The sequence below is a fragment of the Electrophorus electricus genome, chromosome 5, assembly GCF_041902795.1.
Source record: "Electrophorus electricus isolate QZ-2024a chromosome 5, ASM4190279v1, whole genome shotgun sequence".
Taxonomy (NCBI): domain Eukaryota; kingdom Metazoa; phylum Chordata; class Actinopteri; order Gymnotiformes; family Gymnotidae; genus Electrophorus; species Electrophorus electricus.
The window spans coordinates 4,658,809-4,682,198 of record NC_137501.1 but is presented as its reverse complement, the minus strand read 5'-3'; the positions used below and the strand labels follow the sequence as shown (position 1 = coordinate 4,682,198).

Below are 23,390 nucleotides of genomic sequence, written 5' to 3'. Positions count from 1 at the left end.
CCAGAGTATTCTTCATACTTTGAAATGCATTTTTACATCCGGCACAAACATCCAATATACATGCACCGCATTAGGCAATTTAATTATGAAATCGTACGCTCATTAAAACCTTCTTTCACCTTTTCTCCTTTCTCCCCCAATGGGCCAATCTTTCCGTCCGTTCCATGTACGCCCTGACAGAGAGAAGAAGCAGCGAAATCAGGGTCATGTCCCCTTGATATCATTTACGCAGCTAGGCATTAATAACCTCTTGACTGGTGCAATGTGGAGGTTTGCAATCCAAATGAAATAACCATAAATCCATTACATGTAAGCTTGTGATGGCATAATGGGGTATAGGAGGAGTAGCCACTCACTGGTAATCCAACGGGTCCGTCTTTGCCCTGTGGTCCTGGAGGGCCAAGGTTGCCAGGGCGACCAGCCTTCCCTGGCACGCCTACAGCTCCTGGCAGGCCCGGAGGGCCCTGAAAACACACGTATGCATTAAACTACCAGTGATACAGTCACATCAGAGCAGTAGCAACAAACCTACTAATGAAATAGCCAGAAACCGGACACACGACACACTGCTGTGACGAACCCCACACTCAGCCCCGCACTGCCACACCTACTTCTAGGACACACCTCCAATCTGATTCGCTGGACTACTAGTACGCACCTGATCATCGTTCGCCTCGTTACTGCCCCCCTATTTAAGCTCGCTTCCCTCGCATTCATGTCGTGAAGTACTGCCGACCCTGCGTCGCACACAGAGCGTTCCAGGTCCACGCTCGCCTTCCCGGTTTTCAACTTCCGCCTGTTTTTCAGACCTCGTCTCCTGTCTGACCCCTGGACACCCCCTGGACACTGCCCCGTGGAACAACCTGACTACGAATACCTGCCTGACCCCTCTGATCTGTTTGATTTAAAACATAAAACCTCTTGCGATTGGATCCTCTTCCTCGTTTGTGTGTGCAATCGTTACAACTGCACAGAGTCATGTGGGTTTGTAAGCAAAGTATAGTCACATGAAGCCATAAACTGTCCTCAAAAGGAGCTTTTTTGGACATTTGTGATATTCCCAAAAACATACAGTGAAAGGCTACATATTACATATATAAAACACAAATACAAAACTCTCCACGTGAATATATTAAAGGATGATGACAGGAGAGAGGTACCGGGTAAGGTTATACTCACTGGTGCCCCTCGTACACCAGCGTGACCCATCTCACCTTGACGTCCCTAAAAAGAAAACGCTTACACAGCTGCTCTTGTTGTTGTTGACCAATAGAAATGTTGCAAAAAACACTGTTTTAATGTCAAATTAAACTACCAAACCTGAGGTCCAGGTGGGCCCCGCTCACCAGACGGACCAGGCTGGCCCTGGGAAATCCAAATAACCAAATAACCTCAATACTTATGAGTTGTGAAAGATAACTTACAAATGAATCTCATATTAACAAAAACAATGCATAATGGAAAAATGCATGAGCTCATCTCACAGGTGGTCCTCTCTCTCCACGTCTGCCAGTAGATCCTCTTACACCAGGCTCACCCTAAAAGCATTTACCACATTCACCCAGTGCATACTTCAACAGCACACATGCAGCGAAATATTTAATCTGTGAAATCTTAATCTGATGTACGTCAGAAGATGTTCTGAAGATTAGATCAGCGTTTTCTCACCTGCTCTCCTATGCTGCCAGGATTTCCCTGCAAGCCTCTGGCCCCTGGGTAACCCTGGGTGGAAAGGCATACATCACTAATTAACTGACAATTAAACCATCACAGTCCGTAGAGTCACAATAAAGCATGGGATTAAAGAGACTGCCATGTCCAGCAGCCTTAGATTACATGGGATTAGTCCATGTCCAACAGCATTAGATTAAATGGGAGTTCACTTACATACATTCCCACAGGTCCCTGTTGGCCCTCCACTCCTGTCTTCCCTGTTAAACCCTGACAAAAAAAGCCCCAAACATGTTCGACACAGAAAGCCCTTCTACATTGCACTATATAACTACATGATATTAGGTTTACATAACTTTGGTGTACAGAGGCAAAAAGATATAAGACATTGTTAGTCACTTGGCTCGGATTGAGACGAATTGGTACTATACTTGTCCCAGACACTGTGGGGACCTGGGGGACACTTACCCTCTCTCCTGGGACACCTGGCCTGCCGTCCTGACCAGGTCGCCCATGAAGACCCTAGAACATCATTTTTTTAAAAAAAGAAAAGTGTACAGAATGTTTTATAACTTTAGAATTAGATTTTAAATCCGAGTTAGAGGTCCGGAAGACATTTTATGTTACAGTCTGTGCATTGTACTTGATATTTACTTGTTTTATACTTGATATAAAGTATATACTTGTTTGTTTTTTATTTATTAAAAAGGAAACATCAATCAGTTACAGTAGATCGTCATCTCCTGTCTGTGATTTGCATTTTACATTTAATATTTAAGCCATATAACCCTATTCTCACTTAAGCAGTATTTTGGAACTCAGTGACTCCATGTTATAACATAAGTAAAGGACAAATCACATCCAACACAATAATGACTTTGTTCAGAGCTGCTGCAGTTTCCCAGTAATGACATACAGCAATGTGCAAAATTCAAAGAGCTCCTTTTCCTTTTAGTTAAAGTAAAGATGGCCATTAAGTACAAATTACTCATTTTTCACTGTCAGAAAAAAATACAAAACCATATGTAACAAAGCTACACAAACACCTCCAAAAAGGAGGCCTCACATTTTGGTTGCTGTTCAGTGAGACCTTAGATTCACACAAGGAAAACAGACAAACAAACCTTCACTGCCTTAAACATGTGCAATGGCTAAAGGAGATATGTCTGAGGAGAATAAGGATAAGGATAAAATAATGCACTTATATAAAGAAGCAAAAAGACCAGGCAAAGAGGTAGTCTCTGGCTTTGGCACAGTGCTGTGCCTTTTTGTCCCATGGCTTTTACTAGTTTTAGTCACATTAGTACTGCATCCTGACACAGCAGGAACATATTTTTTATTCCCAGGGCTTAATCTTGGTCTGGAAAGCTGTGTTTAAACACTTCTGAATTATTTCCAGTGGCGATTCACTACTGACATTGTGGTTATTCCAGGACCATGTCTGAGGAACCGTCCATAAATGTTATAAGATAACATGTTGGTGCCCTTGCAAATATTTCACCTTCTTTTAAATGTGTTTGTATGAAACCTCTTTTGAACCTCGTTCTATTTACCAGTGAACCAGTGTGTCCTCTCTGCCCTGCTTCTCCAGGCAATCCCCCGAATCCCTAGATTTGACACATGTTACATTTCACATAAGAAGATCATGCACAGATTCACAAATCATTCACAGATTTTTTTTTTTTTTTTTTCAAAATCAATCACATTATGAAACGACATACACAGATTCACTGATTGTTCACAGCTTTGATCAATTACATACTGCGTTTCACATTGTAAGATGACAGAGCTCAGATGACAGACACATGGAACTCAGTACTCCTCTTTACACAGAGGTCACCCTTTCCTCATCAAGTGTGTAATCTAGGGAACGGAGAAAGTTCCCAGAAGCCTCTGAAAGTTTAAGGCCTCGTTAAGTTTAAGTGTCTGATCTCGCCACGTCTTTCAGAGCCCTGTGACATTTTTGCGCCTGTCCAAGCACCCTGGTCACAGTCTAAGAGGTTAAAGGTGATGTGTGAGGTTTTTGTCCAGGTGTGCAGCAGCAGGAACTGCATGTCATGCAGAACATACAACTTGTACTCGAATAACAGTAACACTCACACTGGGACCCTTATATCCTGGGCTTCCCACAGAACCTGAAACACCCTGTAAGACACATACAGAGTCATACACTGACAAATTCAAACTACTGATAAAAAAAAACACCCATTTGAAATGTTGTTTCTAAGCAATTTTTGATCATGCAAATATTGATTATGAAAGCATGAGAGCTTGACTGTGGTAAGTTGATAAGTTATGAAATGGGAACCTGTGTACCAGGCTTTCCTTCTGCTCCTTCAGTCCCTGATGGGCCTCTCAAACCCTGCCAACACACACACACACGCACACGCACACACACACACACACACGCCATATACTAGCAAACAATGTAATATGACATACTGATCCACTCAAGAGAATTGGTTTACGGACTTACCGGAAGTCCATGCATACCAGGAAACCCGTGCTGGCCAGCTCGTCCCTGGAAGCAGAGTAGCTGGTAATGACCGCGTTAACTCCTAACAGAGTAGCTGGTAATGACCGCGTTAACTCCTCTAACAGAGTAGCTGGTAATGACCGTGTTAACTCCTCTAACAGAGTAGCTGGTAATGACTGTGTTAACTCTTCTAACTAAAACACTTATGTTGGGGCCACTTATGTTTATGGCAAGTCAGCAGTGTTTAAAAGACATTAAAATGAAACTTGAGATGAATCTTACACTTTGTCCTCTGGGTCCAGTCATTCCTGGTTGCCCAGGTAATCCCCGGCTTCCCTTGTGTTTACAAACAAAAGTGAAAAAAGAAAGTGACCTTACATTGATTTGCATCCAGTATATATAGCGTGTTAATTAAGACAGATTTCATAGGACATTATATATAACTGGATCTTGCAATGCAGTTTTGAGACTTTTTCCAGTGAGATGTGATTGGATAAACTATTGAGTTCTTTTCCACATGATGTTTGAAAGTCATAAAGCTGTTTTCACCTTTTGACCCTCCTTTCCAACCATTCCCTGAAGGCCCACTTCACCGTCTTCACCCTGTCGGGGGTGGAATGTTGTCATCTACAGAACAGTTCTTCTAATTCACACTTCATTAAAAGCCCAGTCAGTGATTCCTGAAAGAGTGCCAGTGACAGCCCAGCACTTTCAACTTAGTAATAGTGATGTTTCAATGGAGTGCTCTTCTAACACTGTTGTGGTGTGAAGGCTTCTGTCATTACACTGGAGCTTGGTTTGCATCGTAGTGACACCTGAATGGCTTTCTATAAAAGCCCTTAATGACTGCTGATCTACTTAGAACACCAACTGCCATTTCCCCAGAGCATGAAGCATGCTTCCAGCAACACGAGCTGTTTATTAATCCTACCTGGATACCTGGAGGACCTGGCTGACCTCTGAACCCAGGTAAACCAGGAAGGCCAAGATGACCTCTTTCGCCTTGAGGACCCATAATTCCCAACGCTCCAGGTGGACCCTGATCCAAACCAATTAGGAAAATAAGATAAGCCTGGTAAAAAAGTAAACACTGTGTCCAAAGCAGTGTGGGAGTTGTAATGTTGGAGACTACTGGTCTAGAGATGATTACTCTTTGTCCTTTGGGTCCAAAAGCCCCTCTCTCTCCATCCAAGCCTCTGCTGCCCTAGAGGATTCACACGGATTAGAAAGGCACAGCATAACCTACAGGCAATCCCAATAATAGTGTTCATCACAGAGAGCTCAGCCACAGACTCTTACTTTGAAACCTGGAAAGCCCTTTAGGCCAGGATCTCCAGGTAGGCCCTGGTAAGATAGATAAGTAAATAAGTAAATAAATAAATAGATAGATAGATAAATGCACACACAGTGCAGTAAGGGTCCATAAAATTCAGTTTAAATCTAATCTTATACAAAGTTTTAACATTCATTGCAGGTGCTGAGAACATGTTCAAGTTGTACGTCATACGGTATAATTATATATTATACTTTGATCCAAGACCCCGGAATTTCTAGAAAGTTCCTTTCAAGTGGACTGCTCGGATGAACTCACCATAACTCTGGCTACAGGTGAGGGAGGTGCAACACTCTCTTTGAGTGCATGCAGGCCCAGTGCCTTTGTGGATGTTCTATAAAACATGTTTCTGATTTCCATTTTTATGGCTTCTCTACAGAAACCATATCGTTAGCATCAGAGAAGAGAGGGCAGCTAGCACGTGAAAGGTGAAAGGTGAACGAGAACATTTTTCCCCCTCCTGTATCAAAGTCGGAATGATCCACAAATGCTGACCACATGGATGTTCCTGATCGGCCCGTTTACTATATCTCCCCTGAGAACTGTCTTTACTGCAGAATGAGGAGAGTCAGTCTAGGAGCAGAGCTGTCCGCCTAACTGTGGAGACCTAGATACCTCCAGGTACGAACGACCTCGAGCTTCTACCAATGAGCTTGAAGAACACAAGGGATCTGTGGGTAATCAAACTAACAGTCCTAAAGGAAGCTGAGAAAGCACAGGTGTCTTACCATTGCTCCTTCAAGGCCAGGTGGTCCCCTGTTGCCCAACAGACCTTCCGGACCCTAAGCAGATTCAAAGCACGCAGAGAGGCTGAATTTACTGTTCATTTCAATGTTCAGTTCAGTTCATGTTCATTTACTGAATACGTCTTCCCCAAGCTCTCAATTCTATATTTCAGACATGTTTTCACTCTTCATTTCCAGTTCCCTAACTAGAAATGGTGAATTGTACATATCTCAAAACTTACTGTTTCACCTTTAAGGCCCCGTGGTCCATTCTGTCCTGGAGGTCCCTGACAAAAATTATGAATAAATAACATTAACTTCTGTAAATTATTCATTGACTGGTTAATATATATGTGACATAATTAACTGCAAATCCTTACAGGATATACTTAGGTTTCAGGAGCTATGAGGAAGATTCCTCACTCTATTTCATGAGGACATCTGGAAAGATGTAATCACCAGACCAGAGGTAAACTCTCAACTTTGCTCATTATTTAATAAGGACTGGCAGTGAGAGCTCTAATGCTATTCCAGCCAAGCCTCCACAGGTGAGCCATAACAGCTCAGTCTGACTGAAGCCACTGGTGTTGGCTGTCCAGTAACACGCACGAACTATACCATACTCTAGTGAGGACTTGCATGTAACCAATATCTCTTTAATAGTAGGCTTAAATTTAAACCTAAACAGATATATATATTCACACACACACACACACACACACACACACACACACACACACAGACCTTTCTCTAGAAACAGACACAAAGACCTAATTAAACATGAACCCTACAATGTGAAAACAAAGCACTGCTACCAATACTTCCACAGAAAACAAACTTGAAAGTGCTTTAGGAGAGACGCTGTTGTTAGTCAAGCCCATAAAACCAGCAACGGCTTTGATGTTGTCAAATCCTTCCCAGCATTTGATGAATACTGAGCACCGCAGACATGGAGAAGTCAGACAGAATGAGCTTAACGTCAGTAAGAATGGCCAGTTCTGCAGGACTCTGCATACGCCACACCACAGCAGACTTCTGTCTCTGCAGGCTGCTGCATGTTCCGCTAAAACTGATTTACGCCGTGAGGGAAAGCTTCATTATTTACCTGCAGCCCTGTCCTGCCACACAGGCCCCTGATTCCTGCCATGCCAGCAGGGCCCTGGGAGACGCAGACAGAGTGATGAGAAAGAAGTGTGGCCAAAAATTGTACCAATGGTATTTTTTTGAGTATGAATATAACATACCTGGGGACCTTGTCGACCTGTCGGGCCAGCAGGTCCAAAATCTCCCTATAGGCACATATCAATAAAAGCTCCATTAGATGTGATGTGATACTGCACAAATATGACTGTAAGAAATATGATGAACCCTTTTCTTTTACTGATTTGATCATGAACTTCTCAAGCTGTGGAATCTCGTTTTTGTTTACTTACTTCTGAGCCATTAACTCCCTGTGCACCAACCATTGCTGTTGCACCAGGAGCTCCCTGGAAACATGTGTACACACAGACCCACACGCGCACAAACGCGCACACACATCAGCAGGAGCAGTGTTTATTTGGCACGTGTGTCTTTAAGTGGATAAACACGTGGGACAGGGATTATCTAACAATATCTCACAATTATCTCAAAATAACTTACAACTGTTCCTGGAGGACCACGCTTCCCACCATTTCCTGGACCCCCCTGACAAAAAAATAACGACTTGCAAGTCTGTTGATCACAACATGAACCGGTAACAAAATATACTTATCCTGCAACAGCCAGGATTTAGAGCACACCTTAGAACCTGGTGGGCCAGGAAGACCCTCGACTCCTCTCACTCCCATGAAACCCTGAGGAGGTGAAGAAGAGCACGGTAGTTGGTACAACAGACAACAGAGTAGTACAAGCCAAACGTTATTTCAGCAGACAGAACTGCATAATGTAATAATAATTAATAGTACGTAATAATAGTAAGTAATAATAATAGTTCATATGGTTTATATCGCAATGTATAGCATTATATAATTCCAGGGTTATAGCTTTAAAATGGGACCAGATGACAAACGTGGATTTGACTCCAGTTTATTTAGGTTTACGTACTGGAGGCCCAACAGAGCCAGCTAACCCAGCATCTCCCTCTGAGCCCTGCGAGGAAGGGAAAGCACATGACTGACAAACGCAATGGAAAAATAACACAAAATAATTATTTAATTAGTGCACTCATTGACTCCCATAGAATCATTTCATGATTCAATTATAGAAATAATAGATAACTGAATCATTTCATGATTCAATTATCTGGTAATCTCTGCATGATTCATTTATCTATCATTTCTAACTGTCATACCAAATGAAAGGAAATGTGTAGCGTAGTACTCTCCTGACCCACAAGGGGGCAGTATATAACTAGCTCCATAAATCCATGTGCAGGTGTATTACAATTCTGCATGACAAACTCAGATGAGCTAACCTTCTGCCCGGTCTCCCCTCTGTCCCCGCGGGGACCAGCTGCACCTGGGAAACCCTAAAGTTGACACAATATCTCTCACATAATGAATTAAACATGCATTAGGAATACATTAACATATTAACATATTACATTGGAATGTTTGAGGAGGAAAAGTTTCAGGATGTTGTGGGGTGCACCTGATCTCCTTTGTCTCCAGGGGGCACTGCCTCTCCTTTATAGCCAGAAGGACCCTTGTATCACAAAAAGAAATGAAATAAACAAATCATGAATTAAAAAGTGATTTCTATCAGTTTTGGAGTATGTTTAGAACTTTAAAGCACTAGAGAATATTAGCACATTGGAAATAGTAGTTTGTAAAGAAATGTATTCTGCTTGGAGGGTATGGTGTAGGTAGATGGGATTCCTCACCGGCAGGCCAGGTATTCCAGGAAGGCCCAACTCTCCATCCAGTCCATTCTCTCCGTCTCTTCCTGGTTTTCCTCCTCTGCCACAGACCCCCTTTGGCCCCGGATGGCCCTGTCGGAAAGGAGCTGTTTTCAGTACGTGTTTTGATTGGATGCTTTCTAAGAGCTTATGCACTTATGCCATTTCTACTGGGTATGTATACCAAGCCTTGTATAAAGCGGCATAGACTTCACATTAACTACACATCTGTGCATGCAGGATGGCTGCTCCATGTGTCCTGCGGTTGTTCAGAGATTGTTATTCATGCACCTCCCCGGAAATAAACATCATGTGTTTGCAGGATGCAGTACCAGGATAAAGAGAAGAGCAATGTGTTACAAAACCAAATGTGTTACATTTACACACAGCAACCTGCAAACATGACAACTCCATGTTTCAGCCCAGACTTGCTCCCTAGTGGACATGGCTTTTAATCCCCCAGATAAACAAAAGATAACCCCCAGATAAGTATGTGAACAATACAGCTTGTATATCAGCCATGTGTGCATGTTTGCATAGTTAAAGTGTGTGCACAGACAGCCTCATAGCCACTCCAGAGTCAGATACAGCCTGTTATAATACTCACTAATTCACAAGTCTCATCACTCCTGCTCACCATAACTTATCATATGATCTAACAGCAGTGGCTTTAATAGTGGTTTAGAAGGTAATGGCGGTAATAAGGTAAGAAATGCAAAAAAAACCAAACATTTGTCATACTCCCCTTACTGGGAAAAAAACCCATACATGTCCAAATATAGCTCAACCTTAATGAATATTAACTATTTGCAACTGAATAAACACGTGCATAACAAAACGTGATTGGTTACCATGTCGCCTAGGCGACCTTGGGGTCCAGTCTGCCCTGGTTCTCCAGGTGCCCCCTTTTATGAGAGATAGATCAAACAATTAGTACAAGCGATGCAGAAAAGCTGACAGATTGTAGATCACTTTAAAATGAACCATCATGCTGGTGGTGGAATAAATTAAACTAGTCTGGACTCCATAATGACATTTGGGAACACAACTGCCTCAAAGAGCCTCTCAGAACACATAGGTCCCAATATTGTAGCCACTGTCTGTCCCTCCTCCATGCTAGTAATACTGAAATCACTGAAAGTGTTCTGTGCAGACTCACGGGTGGTCCAGGTCTTCCCATCTCCCCCAATGGTCCCGGAGGTCCCATCTCCATCTATGGACGAGGATGTAGAGGAAAATTATTTGAATGAAAGGCCCACAAGAGGGAACAAATACCGTCCATGAATAAACAAATTTACTCCTGGATTACTTACAGGCCAGCCTGCCACCAGCAAGTGATAATATGATGTTCTCTGCAAAACAGAGTTAAACCAATGAACTAAAGCTTATTTAAGGTATCTTTAAAGACCATGTTAAGTTCACATGTTTTAGCCACTGTGTAGCACTGGATTTTCCAATATGCCTGAGGTAAGGAGGCCACAGGCTGTGGTCAGATATGAGGATATTTGCTCGAGGGCAATTGTAACATACAACATGTAGTACTCTTGCCTTTAATGGGTTAATGGGGCCCAATTAGGGGGATAAATAGCAGGGGGGGGAGGGGGGCACCTCTTCCAGCAGACCTACCTTCTTGTTCAGATGGCAGATACCAGGCCTAAGGAAGCGCTGTCTGCTACCCCACACAGAGGCACTCACAGTAGACCCTGAGCTTGCTTATTAAATCACAAGGGCTGCTGCTGCTCCTGACAACGTTTGCCTTGGCTTGGGTTCAACTGGGCCGCAGGGGTAGGGAGCCGGCGCACAGCGGTGGTCCAGTGAAGGTAAGCCTCAGACAGGCCTGGGAGGGCCAGACCTCCTCCCATGCCCACACTCTGCAGGCTCAGCTGACCCGGAGGGGGTGCGGGGAGGTGAAGTCTGGGGAAGGTTGGAGAGTTGGGAGGCGTGGGGGGGGGGGGGGGGGGTCACCAGAGGTCCCTTGTAACACTGAGGCCTTTCATCGTTAAAGGTACGTGTGCCATCCAAGCAAATAAATCCGTAAGGGTGCAAGGATGATGCGTCTGGGGTTCAGTTTGCCGTGTCTGACAACAAATCAGCCTTGGTTACAGGTAAGCATTCTGGGCACTGACCCACCCCAATGGCGTCTGAGCGTGGCCCGCCAAACAGAACACACACATGGATGGATTGGGCAGGTTACGCGAGCCAGCCATGATCAGTGAGAACGAGCCAAGCGTGGCCACACAAAGCCTCCGTCTCCAAGAAACCCTGGAGAAGATTCTAATAGGATCTGAAGGGCCAAGGACAGCTGGCGAAGCGCTCCCTGTTTACAGAATCATCTCTGACTAGTGGCAAAGGCCTGTACTATAAACCTAATGATGACATCATGCAGAAAAACAAAAACATTGGCATTAACATTGAACAAGCTTGCCAAAATGATGTTTAAAAGCATGAGTACTGTTATCACAGCATACACCGTGTTCTTCCTATATAAGTGAATAAATATACTTTTCTCCACACCTGACTGGTGTTCAATATGGAAGCATTTAAAGGATTGCTGCAATCAACTGCAAATCAAGAATCGCACCCAGACAAGGAAAAGACAAGGTGGTGATCACATGGGCCAACTCTAAGAAAACTGAGGTTCCAGAGCTTTCTGTGTGACTACATTACACATCTTGAAGGCCTGAAAGAACATATCATGAAGCCAATCAATAAACCGCACTTGACTTTCAAGCTGTGCGGTGCTTGCATCAGTCGCCTTCCATGACTCTACATTTGCCTCCAGGGCAGCAGGCCCAGAACCCATTCATCACTGTTGACAGCACAGCCAAGATGAGTTTTCTCACACCACCACTAAATCATTGCCAAGTAAAACAGGGCACTGTTACAAGCTGACTGACAGCACCTTTTAGTACAGGTAGTATCCTCCTCAGTTATGCCATCACGCCGGCAAAGGAATCCTGATAGAATGGGCCTACGACATGTAGAAAATCCATAAATGTTCCCAATCGCCAGCACGTATATGGTGGTCAGGCCTGTGGTCTGAGCACAAGCTCGACTTGACAGAAATCAGAGTGCTGTGATGATACTGCCATGACGGGGAGACTGCGCAGCGAGGCGCGCGAGGAGGCCACTCCAGGTTTGATACGGAGCGGAGGAAACGTTTGGGGTTTTGACTGCACAGGGGTTCCATGGCTCTCTGTGTCTTGGCTCATGCGGATTCCTACGTTTGAACGGAGCTTAGCGCCGTGACACTTCCATGCTATCTGGTTTCCCGGACTACAGAGGGAGCACGAGGAGACAGCATACCCTGAAGGCAGTCCAGTCTTCGGGAGTGTTCCTCCACAGGTAGAGTGTAGGTAACCCCGCTGGGCCCGGTAGCCCTGCCTGGCCCCTTGGTCCATCACGCCCTCTTTCGCCTTCAGAGCCCTGCAGACAAATAACAGAGATGTTAATGGTCTCCACAGCAGCTCTGACAAACCGAGTTGTGTTATACGATTCAAATATCCTTCCTCACCTTGTCCCCCTTAAGTCCAATGTATCCTCTCATGCCAGCACAACCCTACAGACAGACAACAGAATTGCAATATGGTGTGTGTGTGTGTGTGTGTGTATATATATATATATAGAGTATAATAATAGAATCTGATGTGGTTGGATAGTGTAAATTCCCACAGTCAAACCTATAAAAAGCAAGGCAACTGCACGAAAGTGAGGTCACCAACTTCTGACGACGTGACCTTGGCGAATCATCAGACTCATGTTTTTAAAAGAATGTTTCCCATGTTCAAACACCGGCGTGAAAGCACAGCGTTCTACAAGTAGTGGCAAGCACAACAAACAAACCTGCCATTCTTCTCATTTGGAGATAAAAAGAAAAGATGAGTCACATCTTTCATAAATAATCATTCTAACGTCTGTAATTTGGTGTACGGGGGTAATTGTCTGTGGCCGTAGCTTTTCTCTCATTGGCGCCACGGCATCATGACTGAATTTCTCCGACCCACATTTGTAGAGACACCGCAGAAAGACTGAAAAAAAAAATCCCTTTGGTTGGAAAGGAAAAAAAAACAACAACACTGTACTCCAAACCAAAATATTATTGAAAAATCCAGAGCTGGATATCACATGAAATCAAAAACTAAAAATAAAGTCGGCGCAATCATTAGAGGGGGCAACAGGCCATATCTGCCTCGTACGTGAAACGTGAGTACAAACGCTGCCTGTTTTACTAGTTTCGACCTGAACTGGCTCGAGTGTGAGCTAAACCAACACACAGGCGAATGTATCTCTCCAAGTCGATAATAAATATTTCAGATAGCATGTACGTGAGCTACCAGGAATATTGAATGGGGATTTGTTCTTGCCCGGCCATGCTGTACAGCACAGCTCAAGCTGGAGCCAGATGCTGTAATGTTATTCTATAGTCTATAGCCCATAACTGGCAGGAGAAAACACAATTTCAGAGACATTCATTATTTTAGTGATGCTAGAGGAAGGTTATGCACCAAGAAAGCACCAAAAATCCAGTGCAGGGTAACACTACTATGGAGGTAACATACTTCACCCGAGTGGCTCTTCATCTATCATCAGCTCTGTGCTGTTTATATTCTGCCTCCAGTTGAGGCAGAGGGGTGTTACTCACTCTTTTCCCCAGAGACCCGCTCGGCCCTGGGGGTCCCCTCAGCAGTCGGAACCGTCTCCCATCAGAGCCCGCCATCACATCACCATGTCTGGATGATGTGCTTGGGGCCAACAGACCTGGTTTTCTGGCTTGCGCAGGCTTTTGCAGGCCTCTCTTAGTCAGGGAGTCTCTGGGAACCCAACCACGACTAGAAGAACCAGGACTGATGTACATCCCTGCAGGGGGTAGCAGGTCCTCTTCTGTCAGATTTAGGTCATGGAAGTCTGGATGCGCAAAGTTCTCAGTTGCATGCCTAGAATTGATCCTGGAATCCAGGTCAACGATGTCCATGAGGCTTTTAGCAAGAATTCCATCCAGAGAACCGTGGATCCGGTCTGTTTTTCTTTTCTGTAAGGACATGTTCTCCCGTGTGGATTTAGTTTTGGTGGGCTGTGCCTTTTTGTCAGCGCTGTCCTTAATCCTGCCTCGGGAGCTGAAGCGGGGGGGCTCGAGAAGCTCAGGTTCTTCCAGCACCTGGAAGCCATTAGCAAGGTGCTTAAGGTCACCCCTCTGGGAATGGGAGGAAATGTTCACCTCGCCTTGAGGAACTAAAGGATTCTGTAGGAAGAAAGAAAACCTATGAACAGCAGTGAAAGTGATAGCTGCACCAGTTTACAGAAGAAATCAAATATATTGCACATCAAAAGAGCAATACAGTATAGACTGGAAAACACTTTTATTGATCAACAAGGACCATAACATGTGGCGTGTTGCAGACATACACATTATATACTGATCCTGAAAGTGATAATTGCTTGAGTGGATGGTCATTTAGAAACTCAGGACAAGTTTGAAGCAATTTAAAGACTCAAAGTCATCAGTCTGGCAGGTGCAGCCCCGGAGTCTCCTTGGGAATGGGCCTTTCTCTCCCAGCAAAACAGCAAGCTTCAGAGTGGATGCAATCAGACACCCAGCACTACCAACAGAGGCCTCATATGAAACTTGATCTCGGAAGGTGACATGGTCTGCCAAAATTACTGTCTTGACCACATCTGAGCTCCAAGTTGAACCTATTGGCTGCTGTTTCATAAAAGGTGAAGTTGAGGTTTTGGCTCCTGCAGAAGTATAACACGACTTTAACACTTTTCAATAAAAATCTGTTAATCAGAGCATAGTGGGACTTTTGGAATAGAACCAAAACTGAGTGTGAATGCGATGCCTTTGTGGATTAAACAATAATCGCATTATCTTAAGCACATAATAGATTGGGATCATGTGAAAGGGTTGAGACACTGTGTCAGGAATGGTCTCCATCACACAACACTTCCTTAATAAATGCGGTTTGGTCTGATCTGAGTCAGACAAGCAGCATGCCTTGGACAGAAAAACACTGACACTAATGAACTACACTGTGCCCATGACAGGGTCATGTGGCCTTGCCTGCCCAGAGGATCTAAGTAAATTCACCACCAAGGCTTAGTGTGACCACTCTGTGATCACTCACCATGCTCAGGGCTCAGCCCTCCTATCCCAGCACAGGCTATCGGCATTTTGCGTAGCCGACAGGACGCAGACAGGAAATAACAAGCCCTCTGCATACATCCTCACTGAGACGCAGGTATGAAACCCATCCTACATTACCATTTGTTTCAAGATTTGGCAGGGCAGATACACTGCAATCCTTCAGCAAATATATCACATAAAAGCTAACTGCAAAGGTGAGAATGAAGCCCAACGTGACAGGAGTCAGGAGAGATGGTTACCCACAAACAGACCATTAGCAGCAAACACATCAGTGCGACTTTCCCAACGGAGTGCAGGCTGTTGCTTGCCACCTTTATTGTCATCTTTGGTCTTTGCAATCTCCTTCTCATCTTCACATCTATCTCTCGTTTATGCCTGTAATTCCCTTAAGGTACATCCCTGTGTCTCTGCACCTACGTTGTAGGTGTATCTGTGCGGGGCATGACTCATAAAGGGTGCCAACCGCTTCAGCAAACACATGCTGACAGAGAGTGCCATAGGGGGAGAGACCATAAGCTACCCATGGCCAAATTTCCCCTGGCTTGCAACATGTTAGTGTAGCCATCAAATTTACTTCAAATCTCAAGGTAGACAAACAAACTTGCAGTCGCAAGCACTAGAAGTGCTGGACTGAGGTCAAACACAACAGACCCTGGCAAAACGGTACACAAAGAACAGGAAATTATTGCTCAAACTCTTATCAGAAGCTACAAATGTTTTTTTTTTTTAAATCACTGAACAAATTTAGAACACCATTAATCATGTGTGCTGCATCACCCATGTGCGCAGTTTGTGTCAATAAATAATTTTTGAACGGGGCCAGCGAGCGGCTGATGTGGCCTACCGCAGTTTCGCCCTGTCCCTGCACATGCAGCCTCGTGTGAAGCAGTCCCAGGATCAGGCACCATGTCATCCAAGCACGGCGAGGCATGGCTCCAGGAGACCTGCGTTGCGGCTCCGTCTCAGAGCAGCTGCCCAGTGCCGTGCTGCTGCCTGCTCTCAGAGTACTCTCCCACAGGGCTGGGACCTCCCCGTCACACCCATTCCACGGCTCGGCTCAGCTCCCACACCCAGCTAGCCCTCAGACGTCATGCCACACACAGCACCCTCATACAGGTGGAATATTTATTTCTGGTCTTTTAATCACACGGGTCACATGGTGACCGTGTGTGTGTACTATATAAGCATCTACTGCTCCATGCATCACTCAGCGCATAAATGTATGGTACACGTTAAAGTATCCTGTCATGGGAGGGAGCGAGAGGATGCTCAGAACATGGAACTCCTGAGCCAGATCATAGATTACAAGTGGTGGCACCCAATCAGAAGCCACATTAGATCAACAACTCTAAAAGAAGAACTTCAGCATCATAGCGACATCATCAAGAATTGGGACTGACATACTGGGAGAATTTCAAACCCACTGACTGACAGTAAAAGACCACAGAAAAATGATTTACAATGCCAAAGCAAGTCCCATCAGCAAGCATCACAACACAAAGTTCTGCAGACAACCTCAACATTTTCCTCACGAGACCTCCAGTGTTCAGAATCAAAGACTTGTCAAACAGACAGATCACAAGGTCATTAAAACAGGAAGGATTAGTGGTAATGGCTGCCCTGGTAACAGGGCTGACTCAGGGCGATGCATCACAGAGGAAGGTTTTGTTGCTGGAGTATTCTGTGGGACTCAGTGTTACTGAGGTTTTTGCAGTTTTATTTTTCTTTGCTGGGTAGGAAATGGGGGAGGGGAGGAATATGAAATACTTCCAACTAAAATACACTCGCATCTTTATTAGCAGGGCTGCACATTCTCCACGCTGCTTCTCCTAAACAGGCAGGACCATAAGCAAAGGACACAGAGCATTAGAGCTGAAAGCCACTGGAACCATTGGCAATTTGGTAGAGTGCGTGAGTGAGTAAGTGAATGAATGCATGTCCACTTTTTAGATAACTTTGTATTCTTATATTCACTTGAGAGTTTTTACCTTGCGTGTCCAACAAATTAGCAAGCAATCCTAGTGGTTGATGTAGCAATATTGATTTGACTTGATAAGTACATATATGTGCTTACATGTCTGTGTGTGCGTGCATGTGGGTGAGTGGCTGTTTGTATGTCTTTGTATATTGTTTTAAGTGTGAGAAAACACTTTTTAGGGCTTGAAAAGCTGAAACGTTTCCTTCTTTGTATATATAATTATGAATCTAGTTTATTTTAGGGTGTTAAATTACAGCCCAGGGATCATACTTGCATGTTCAAACTGTCAGCGCAGCACACACTGATGATAGACAAGCAGCAGCAAGGGACATCTACTTGGAGAAGTTGGACATGAACCTGGCCAAGCACAGAGCTCTCAGTTTTACAGTTCCTCTCACTCAGCCATAAGCCATTATCGCGCTATAATCACTCAAAGATAACTCAGGGCACCATCACGGTCTAGTGTAGTCTAGCTATAGTGACTCACAGCTAAAAAACACAGAGAGAGAGAGAGTGAACTGTCCAGAGGCAATGTTTTAGCTGTGGCTCTGAGACCTAGTCCTAACAGAAAACCTGCAACAATAATCGAATCCTACATCAGTTACCATCTACATAACGTGACATCCAGATGTGGAACTGTTCTCCACTTAATTTCTGACAGCAAGGGAACTGGGGATTGAGAAAGTCCACTTGAGCAGCCTTTTGGAAGATGTCTAGCAAAGATTTCCCTTGACGTGCGCCACATGACCTTTGACCTTAGGGTCATTCTCTGGAAGATCGTTCAGCAGTGTATGAAACTCATTAGGCACTGCTTGCCTTACATCCCCTGGGTCAGTGTAACTACGGCAATGTGGAACCAAGCCTGTCCTTACTGACTTCCTCTCACTGGGCTTGCTCATGAGTTCCAAAACTGTGATGAAGTGATGATCATGCAGATTTTTAGGAGGTTTTCTCTTGACGTCAATGATTTTCAATCTGTTTGCTTAAAGGAGCGATAATATAGATATGGTCTACAGGAATGTGAATAAGATCCATTTGCATTTCCCAAATGTTTTGGACAAATGTTTCCAATCGGCTGTTTGTTCAGTACACAGCTGCATTTGAAAAAAATCTGTCCAAAATGATCCATCTTATGAACAGTCCCTGAACAGTATAATTACATTTAAACTCATAGTAACTTCCTTCAGTTAGCTACTACACCATTTTATAGAGTTCTATAAACACATGTCATGTGGTTTGAGTGCAAAGAGGTTAGAAAAGCAAACATTTACGTCGCCACTCCCGCGGAACAGCCCTGTTCCAGGTAACGAGGCCAGTCTGTTTGTGGAAAGGCAGTTACGCGATCGTAAATGAAAAAGTACACGCACCTCCTGCCCAGGGTTCAGCACACACACAGACAACACAGTCAGCTTTCACTTACCCATACAAGGACACAACACACACAGCGCGTCCAACAGAGCAGGCATGAAAGGCAACGTGAGCGTTCTTCTGCTGAGTGCAGGAAACGGCAGGCTCGCTACCTACAAACAGCAGCGCACGGACTGAAGAGTCTTCCATCACCCAGGCTGGTCATCTTTCGGTGTGCGGTCGGCACTTGAAAGTAGGCTCATCTCCTAGGAGAACTTTTTTTTTTTGCCACTTTCTGATTTCATACAGTGAATTCTCAGATGCTCAGGTGTGTAAAATGCCAAGTAAACACAATAGCTCCTTAAACGCAGTATCTAAAACATAACATTAAACCTGCAGGGCAACATGGTATGGTAAACATATTGTGAGCACATGTCGTGAGCATAAATTGCATGGTAAACATCTGCAATCGCACAAACAAAATTACTGCCAACATTGCTTTACATTCCCCCTTCTTTAGGGGACTTCTGTGCTCAGAGTGCAACAGAGGCAAAAACAGCTAATGATTTTCCAGGCCATTTGGAGTGTCTCCCGCAGCATGGCGCTGAGCAGGCACCGGAGCCGTGCCCTTTCGTCCTCCCACGCAGGGTGTTTATCACCCCCCCCGCCCAGCTGTCTCCACCCTGAACACCACACCAAAGCAAGCATGCTCCCAGGACGGCAGTTAATCCTGGGCTGTTAATGCCTGGAAAATCTTTATGAGGGCAAATGAGGAGTCGGGAGTCGCCTCTCCTTGTCCTTCAGACTTCCAGACTCCCTAAGGCGTCTCCTCGGTCAGCGGCTGCAGCTGAAGCTCTTTTGGGCCACGCTGCGTCTTCTCCGTTTATAGCCAAATGATCCCTCATTGCTAACCCCTGTCCCGTGAGCTCGTGGACTGCTTGAGGAAGTATGCCAATGTATCCTGACAGCTCACAAGCAGACCTTTCACTGCTCTTTAAAGAATTTTTGCCGAACCCTTACCGGTACGTCTGCTTCCTGAGCTTCAGGCTTGCGAGCTCGAACTGTTCCCTGCACATCAGCGAAGAACTCTGGGGGCAACACGGGCCCCTCTGTCAAGCCGGTCGACGACAGGGATGGTGGAGTCTGGAAAAAAAGGTTTTAATCAACCCTTAATTAGCTCACTTTAGTCTGTTCTCTCTGACTTCCATGTACCAGATAAACGTGTTATGCTGTTTTAGTGTAAAAAAACAACAACATTAAAGATGATGTTTCTGATGCTTATGTTCCAAAACAAATCATGGTCATTGCATTGTCATTAAAAGCTAAGGTCACCACCTCCAATTCATTACATTTCCAAAATCAGTGTGTCATTGTGGGCTGTGTTTGTCTGTACCTGGGTGGTGTGGTGTAGTTCGTGGGCACCGGGGTCCACGTAGGCTTCGCACACAGGCTGGTGGAGGCTGCAGTGATGGTCGGCAGCTGCACCATCACCCATCAAAAACATCAACTGCCTGAGCTCCCCCTGGCAAGGCACAGGCCCGCGTCAGCGTCCGACCAGTGTTCTCCCTCCGCTGCACCCCATTTGGAGCCCTCATTAAGCTTCGCTCTCTGTCTCTGGCACTTTGGCCAGTGCCGGGTGTTTCCAGAACACTCAGCCAGCTGCTTGGTCATTAATCTTGACTATGGTAAAGGATCACTTCTCAGTGATTAATGCCTTGGGAGGTACAGATTTGAGTCATATGATTATCAGACACATTTTTCTAAAATGATATTGTTTTTTTTAAGGAGGTGAGCATGTTTTCAGAAATGATCCCTTTTTGCATTTGTTGTTGATGCGATCAAGGATTGAGTATAGTTGCATTGCAGAAAAACCTTGTGTTTTCGTCCTCTCAACTTATCAATGTTTTAAAACTCACACCACTGATAAACGTGTAACAGAAATAGCTGGAGCAGAATTTGTGGTTGGACTCTGATCAAATGCATCCTGTCTCTGCAAATATAATAAAATCACAAACACTTCACCAACCGGTGCTGCTGTAGGAAAATTCACATAATGAACATGGAATTCTGCAAGAATACCTGGAAAGGTGTCTCGAAGCCCTCCAGAATGCCTCCGACCATCAGAAGGCCCTCAGTGGTGATGCCCAGGTAGGGGTAAGACCAGCTCACCTTCTCCACAAGAACACAGTCCACATACACAGCCAGCCATTCGAAAGATACCCCGACTGAGACCCAGTGCCATTGCGAGTCGGACAAAGCCGACACTAAAAACCTGGCAAGCACAAATACTCACTTTGTACAGTGGAACAGCAGGGCAGAAGGCATTTGCCTAAGGTTTTAATATGAAATCTATTAAAGTATTTTATATGGCTTTAAATTCTATACGACAGTGCCAAGTTCATAATGAACTTCAATTCACAGACGACAGGGAGACTGACTCGTAATCGTGCTGTTGACCGGTGAGGACTGTGAGTCCTGAAGGCCTTAGGCGTATCTGAAACAATATTTGATTGTAGAAGTCCAGGATAGTCATGATGCTACGGTCCTCTTCCTGAGAGCTGCGTAGCTGTAGAAGCACGCTGAACTCATCTGTGAAGCTGTTAAACCAACCCCCCCCACACACACATACACACACACACACACCCACATACACACCCACACCCACAACCACCCACATACACACACACACACACACATATACACACACACACCCACACCCACACACCCACACCCACACACACACCCACACACACACCCACACACACATACACACCCACACCCACATACACACCCACACCCACATACACACCCACACCCACACACCCACATACACACACATACACACCCACACACCCACACACACACACACACACACACACAAGTTACAGTTACGGAAAAATCAAGGGTAATGCAAGCAAACTAACTGGAGCAGAGTGAGTGTGTGAGCCAGGACCAGACCTCAGGCCAAAAGCTTGCCGCGCGGGCAGCGTAAGGGTGGAGTAGATCCCCACGCTGAGCACTGCGCATCCTTCATCCTCCTTATACAGAGACACATTGTTACTCTGAGGCACGAGGCCAGACAGGTGCTTCAGCAAGTCCACCTTGTGGGAGAAAATGTCCAAGCGTGGTTCCACCTCCTCTGTAAGAAGTGTGCACAATAAGGCATTCATGGAGATCAACGGAGGATTGTATATTATCGCTCCTGAAAAATGTAAATTACAGGGTCCAAGAGTATATAAACCCCTCAAACCTGTGCCACAGCTTCAGTTTCAGAGCCAGAGGGAGCAGCAAGAGATTAAACGAACTATGAATATAGAAGCGCTAACTGACAAACAACAACAACGCCTTAGGTTGCTCACGTACCATTAATTAATCAGAGAGAGACTGACAGTTAGGAACAGGAGGATTCTGGGTATTTAAATTTCAAAGGAACAGGGGGGTTGTTCCAAGATGTGCTCCTAGCATCCATTTAACTGCATTTTAGGGATGGAAAAGACTAATCCCAGATTCACATTCACTCTGAGAAGCATGATAAAAAAAAAAGCTCCGATAACTTTTCCATGATGTATCCAGGGGAGCAGAGATATATTAGGAGGTCCTCAGCGGAACACGATGCCATCCCAGTATGGCTCCCGATCAGCCTCCAAACCCACTACACTTGTAAGACAAACTAAAAGCTTGGGAGATTTCTGCTGGATGACTGGGGAGCAGAGACACTCCTGTGTGAGTACATCACCCCTCCTTCCCACCTGGGTTGAGGGAGTCATGGGTCGGGTTTGGAGAGGAGGTCCCACATGCATGGTTCCATCCCTCTGCCCCCAGGCCCCAGGGGGGTGCGACGAACCCCAGCATGCATCCTTCTCTTCCCCCACTCTCTGCAACCCTCAAACACTTTTGTGCAGAAACAGGCCTGAACCACGAGAAAACGAGAAGCACACCATTTTGAGGAGGGGGTGAAGGATATTCCTTCCTGACGGAGGTTGTTTGGGGCTTCCTGGTCATTGAAGCAGAACAGCTGAAAGGAAGGAAGCAAAGATATGGGAAAAAAAAAAAAGGAAAAGTGCTGCAGAGACTCCATTCATTTGCACAGACACTGGGGAGTGGGCGGAGCCAAACCGATTTCACAGCAGATTTCAATTAGCTATAGCTGCAATGAGCTCTTATTTCGGCGTGTGTTGAAAAGACGCCTCCACTCCAGGCATGTATAGTCTTCATGCCTCAGTCATCACACACAGTTCAGCTCTTTAACTAGAAGGCAGAGTCACCGCGGGGGAAGAGTCACACACAGGCTTGCTCTGAGGAGCCTGACGAAAGATCCGTCTTGCCCCGTGTTCTGCATACCACAAGCATCATGCTAAGCACACACATACTGTACATACACACCTGACATAAACCCAGGCCCTGTGTGGAAGTGATTTCTCCATCTCATCTCTCTTTCACTCTCTCAGCACACAAGCAGGCATGCGTGTACGCATTCGAACACACACAAACACACATGTGCACACACAGAGCTCAGCTGCAGGGAGAGAAGCATGCATGAAGCTGTTTGGGGGAAGGTCTGTGTCTGCTACAGGTCTCATTCACTGCCACTCCCGTTAGTACCATACTGATGATGCACTGGAGGATGTTCCCAACGGAGGCTCAGATAAAGCAAGCAGCAATATACAGAATCTCTCTGTGAGTGTGCGTGTATGTGTGTGGGTGGGTGTGTGGGTGGGTGCATGTATGTGTGGCAGAAAAATATTTTTTTTAAGTGTCATAGGCAGCATTGATCTATGAGGGACTACTGACAGACAGCACCAAAGCACTTTACAGTCACATAAATCCTGTATGGTAA

General features: G+C 45.1%; 1 protein-coding gene across 2 annotated transcripts in view; it reads right to left on the bottom strand.

Annotated features, from left to right (window-relative positions):
- si:dkey-61l1.4 (uncharacterized) overlaps window positions 1-23,390 on the bottom strand; it is a 41,282-nt gene that overhangs the window by 8,941 nt on the left and 8,951 nt on the right. The window contains exons 2-40 of one of the 2 annotated variants that reach the window (XM_035529553.2): window positions 21,512-21,692; window positions 20,992-21,150; window positions 20,633-20,825; window positions 19,947-20,075; window positions 19,574-19,696; window positions 13,726-14,322; window positions 12,598-12,642; window positions 12,390-12,509; window positions 10,397-10,435; window positions 10,243-10,296; window positions 9,935-9,988; window positions 9,069-9,176; window positions 8,837-8,890; window positions 8,661-8,714; window positions 8,291-8,335; window positions 7,987-8,040; window positions 7,847-7,891; window positions 7,639-7,692; window positions 7,450-7,494; window positions 7,311-7,364; window positions 6,448-6,492; window positions 6,209-6,262; window positions 5,447-5,491; window positions 5,298-5,351; window positions 5,079-5,186; window positions 4,697-4,750; window positions 4,430-4,483; window positions 4,148-4,192; window positions 3,980-4,033; window positions 3,772-3,816; window positions 3,225-3,278; window positions 2,140-2,193; window positions 1,888-1,941; window positions 1,669-1,722; window positions 1,485-1,538; window positions 1,321-1,365; window positions 1,180-1,224; window positions 357-464; window positions 120-173 (exon numbers count right to left, since the gene is read on the bottom strand). In XM_035529553.2, coding sequence (XP_035385446.1) covers window positions 120-173; window positions 357-464; window positions 1,180-1,224; window positions 1,321-1,365; window positions 1,485-1,538; window positions 1,669-1,722; window positions 1,888-1,941; window positions 2,140-2,193; window positions 3,225-3,278; window positions 3,772-3,816; window positions 3,980-4,033; window positions 4,148-4,192; window positions 4,430-4,483; window positions 4,697-4,750; window positions 5,079-5,186; window positions 5,298-5,351; window positions 5,447-5,491; window positions 6,209-6,262; window positions 6,448-6,492; window positions 7,311-7,364; window positions 7,450-7,494; window positions 7,639-7,692; window positions 7,847-7,891; window positions 7,987-8,040; window positions 8,291-8,335; window positions 8,661-8,714; window positions 8,837-8,890; window positions 9,069-9,176; window positions 9,935-9,988; window positions 10,243-10,296; window positions 10,397-10,435; window positions 12,390-12,509; window positions 12,598-12,642; window positions 13,726-14,322; window positions 19,574-19,696; window positions 19,947-20,075; window positions 20,633-20,825; window positions 20,992-21,150; window positions 21,512-21,692 — 3,287 coding nt within the window. The remainder of the gene's footprint in view (window positions 1-119; window positions 174-356; window positions 465-1,179; window positions 1,225-1,320; window positions 1,366-1,484; window positions 1,539-1,668; window positions 1,723-1,887; window positions 1,942-2,139; window positions 2,194-3,224; window positions 3,279-3,771; window positions 3,817-3,979; window positions 4,034-4,147; window positions 4,193-4,429; window positions 4,484-4,696; window positions 4,751-5,078; window positions 5,187-5,297; window positions 5,352-5,446; window positions 5,492-6,208; window positions 6,263-6,447; window positions 6,493-7,310; window positions 7,365-7,449; window positions 7,495-7,638; window positions 7,693-7,846; window positions 7,892-7,986; window positions 8,041-8,290; window positions 8,336-8,660; window positions 8,715-8,836; window positions 8,891-9,068; window positions 9,177-9,934; window positions 9,989-10,242; window positions 10,297-10,396; window positions 10,436-12,389; window positions 12,510-12,597; window positions 12,643-13,725; window positions 14,323-19,573; window positions 19,697-19,946; window positions 20,076-20,632; window positions 20,826-20,991; window positions 21,151-21,511; window positions 21,693-23,390) is intronic. The other variant, XM_035529554.2, reaches the window with a different exon arrangement.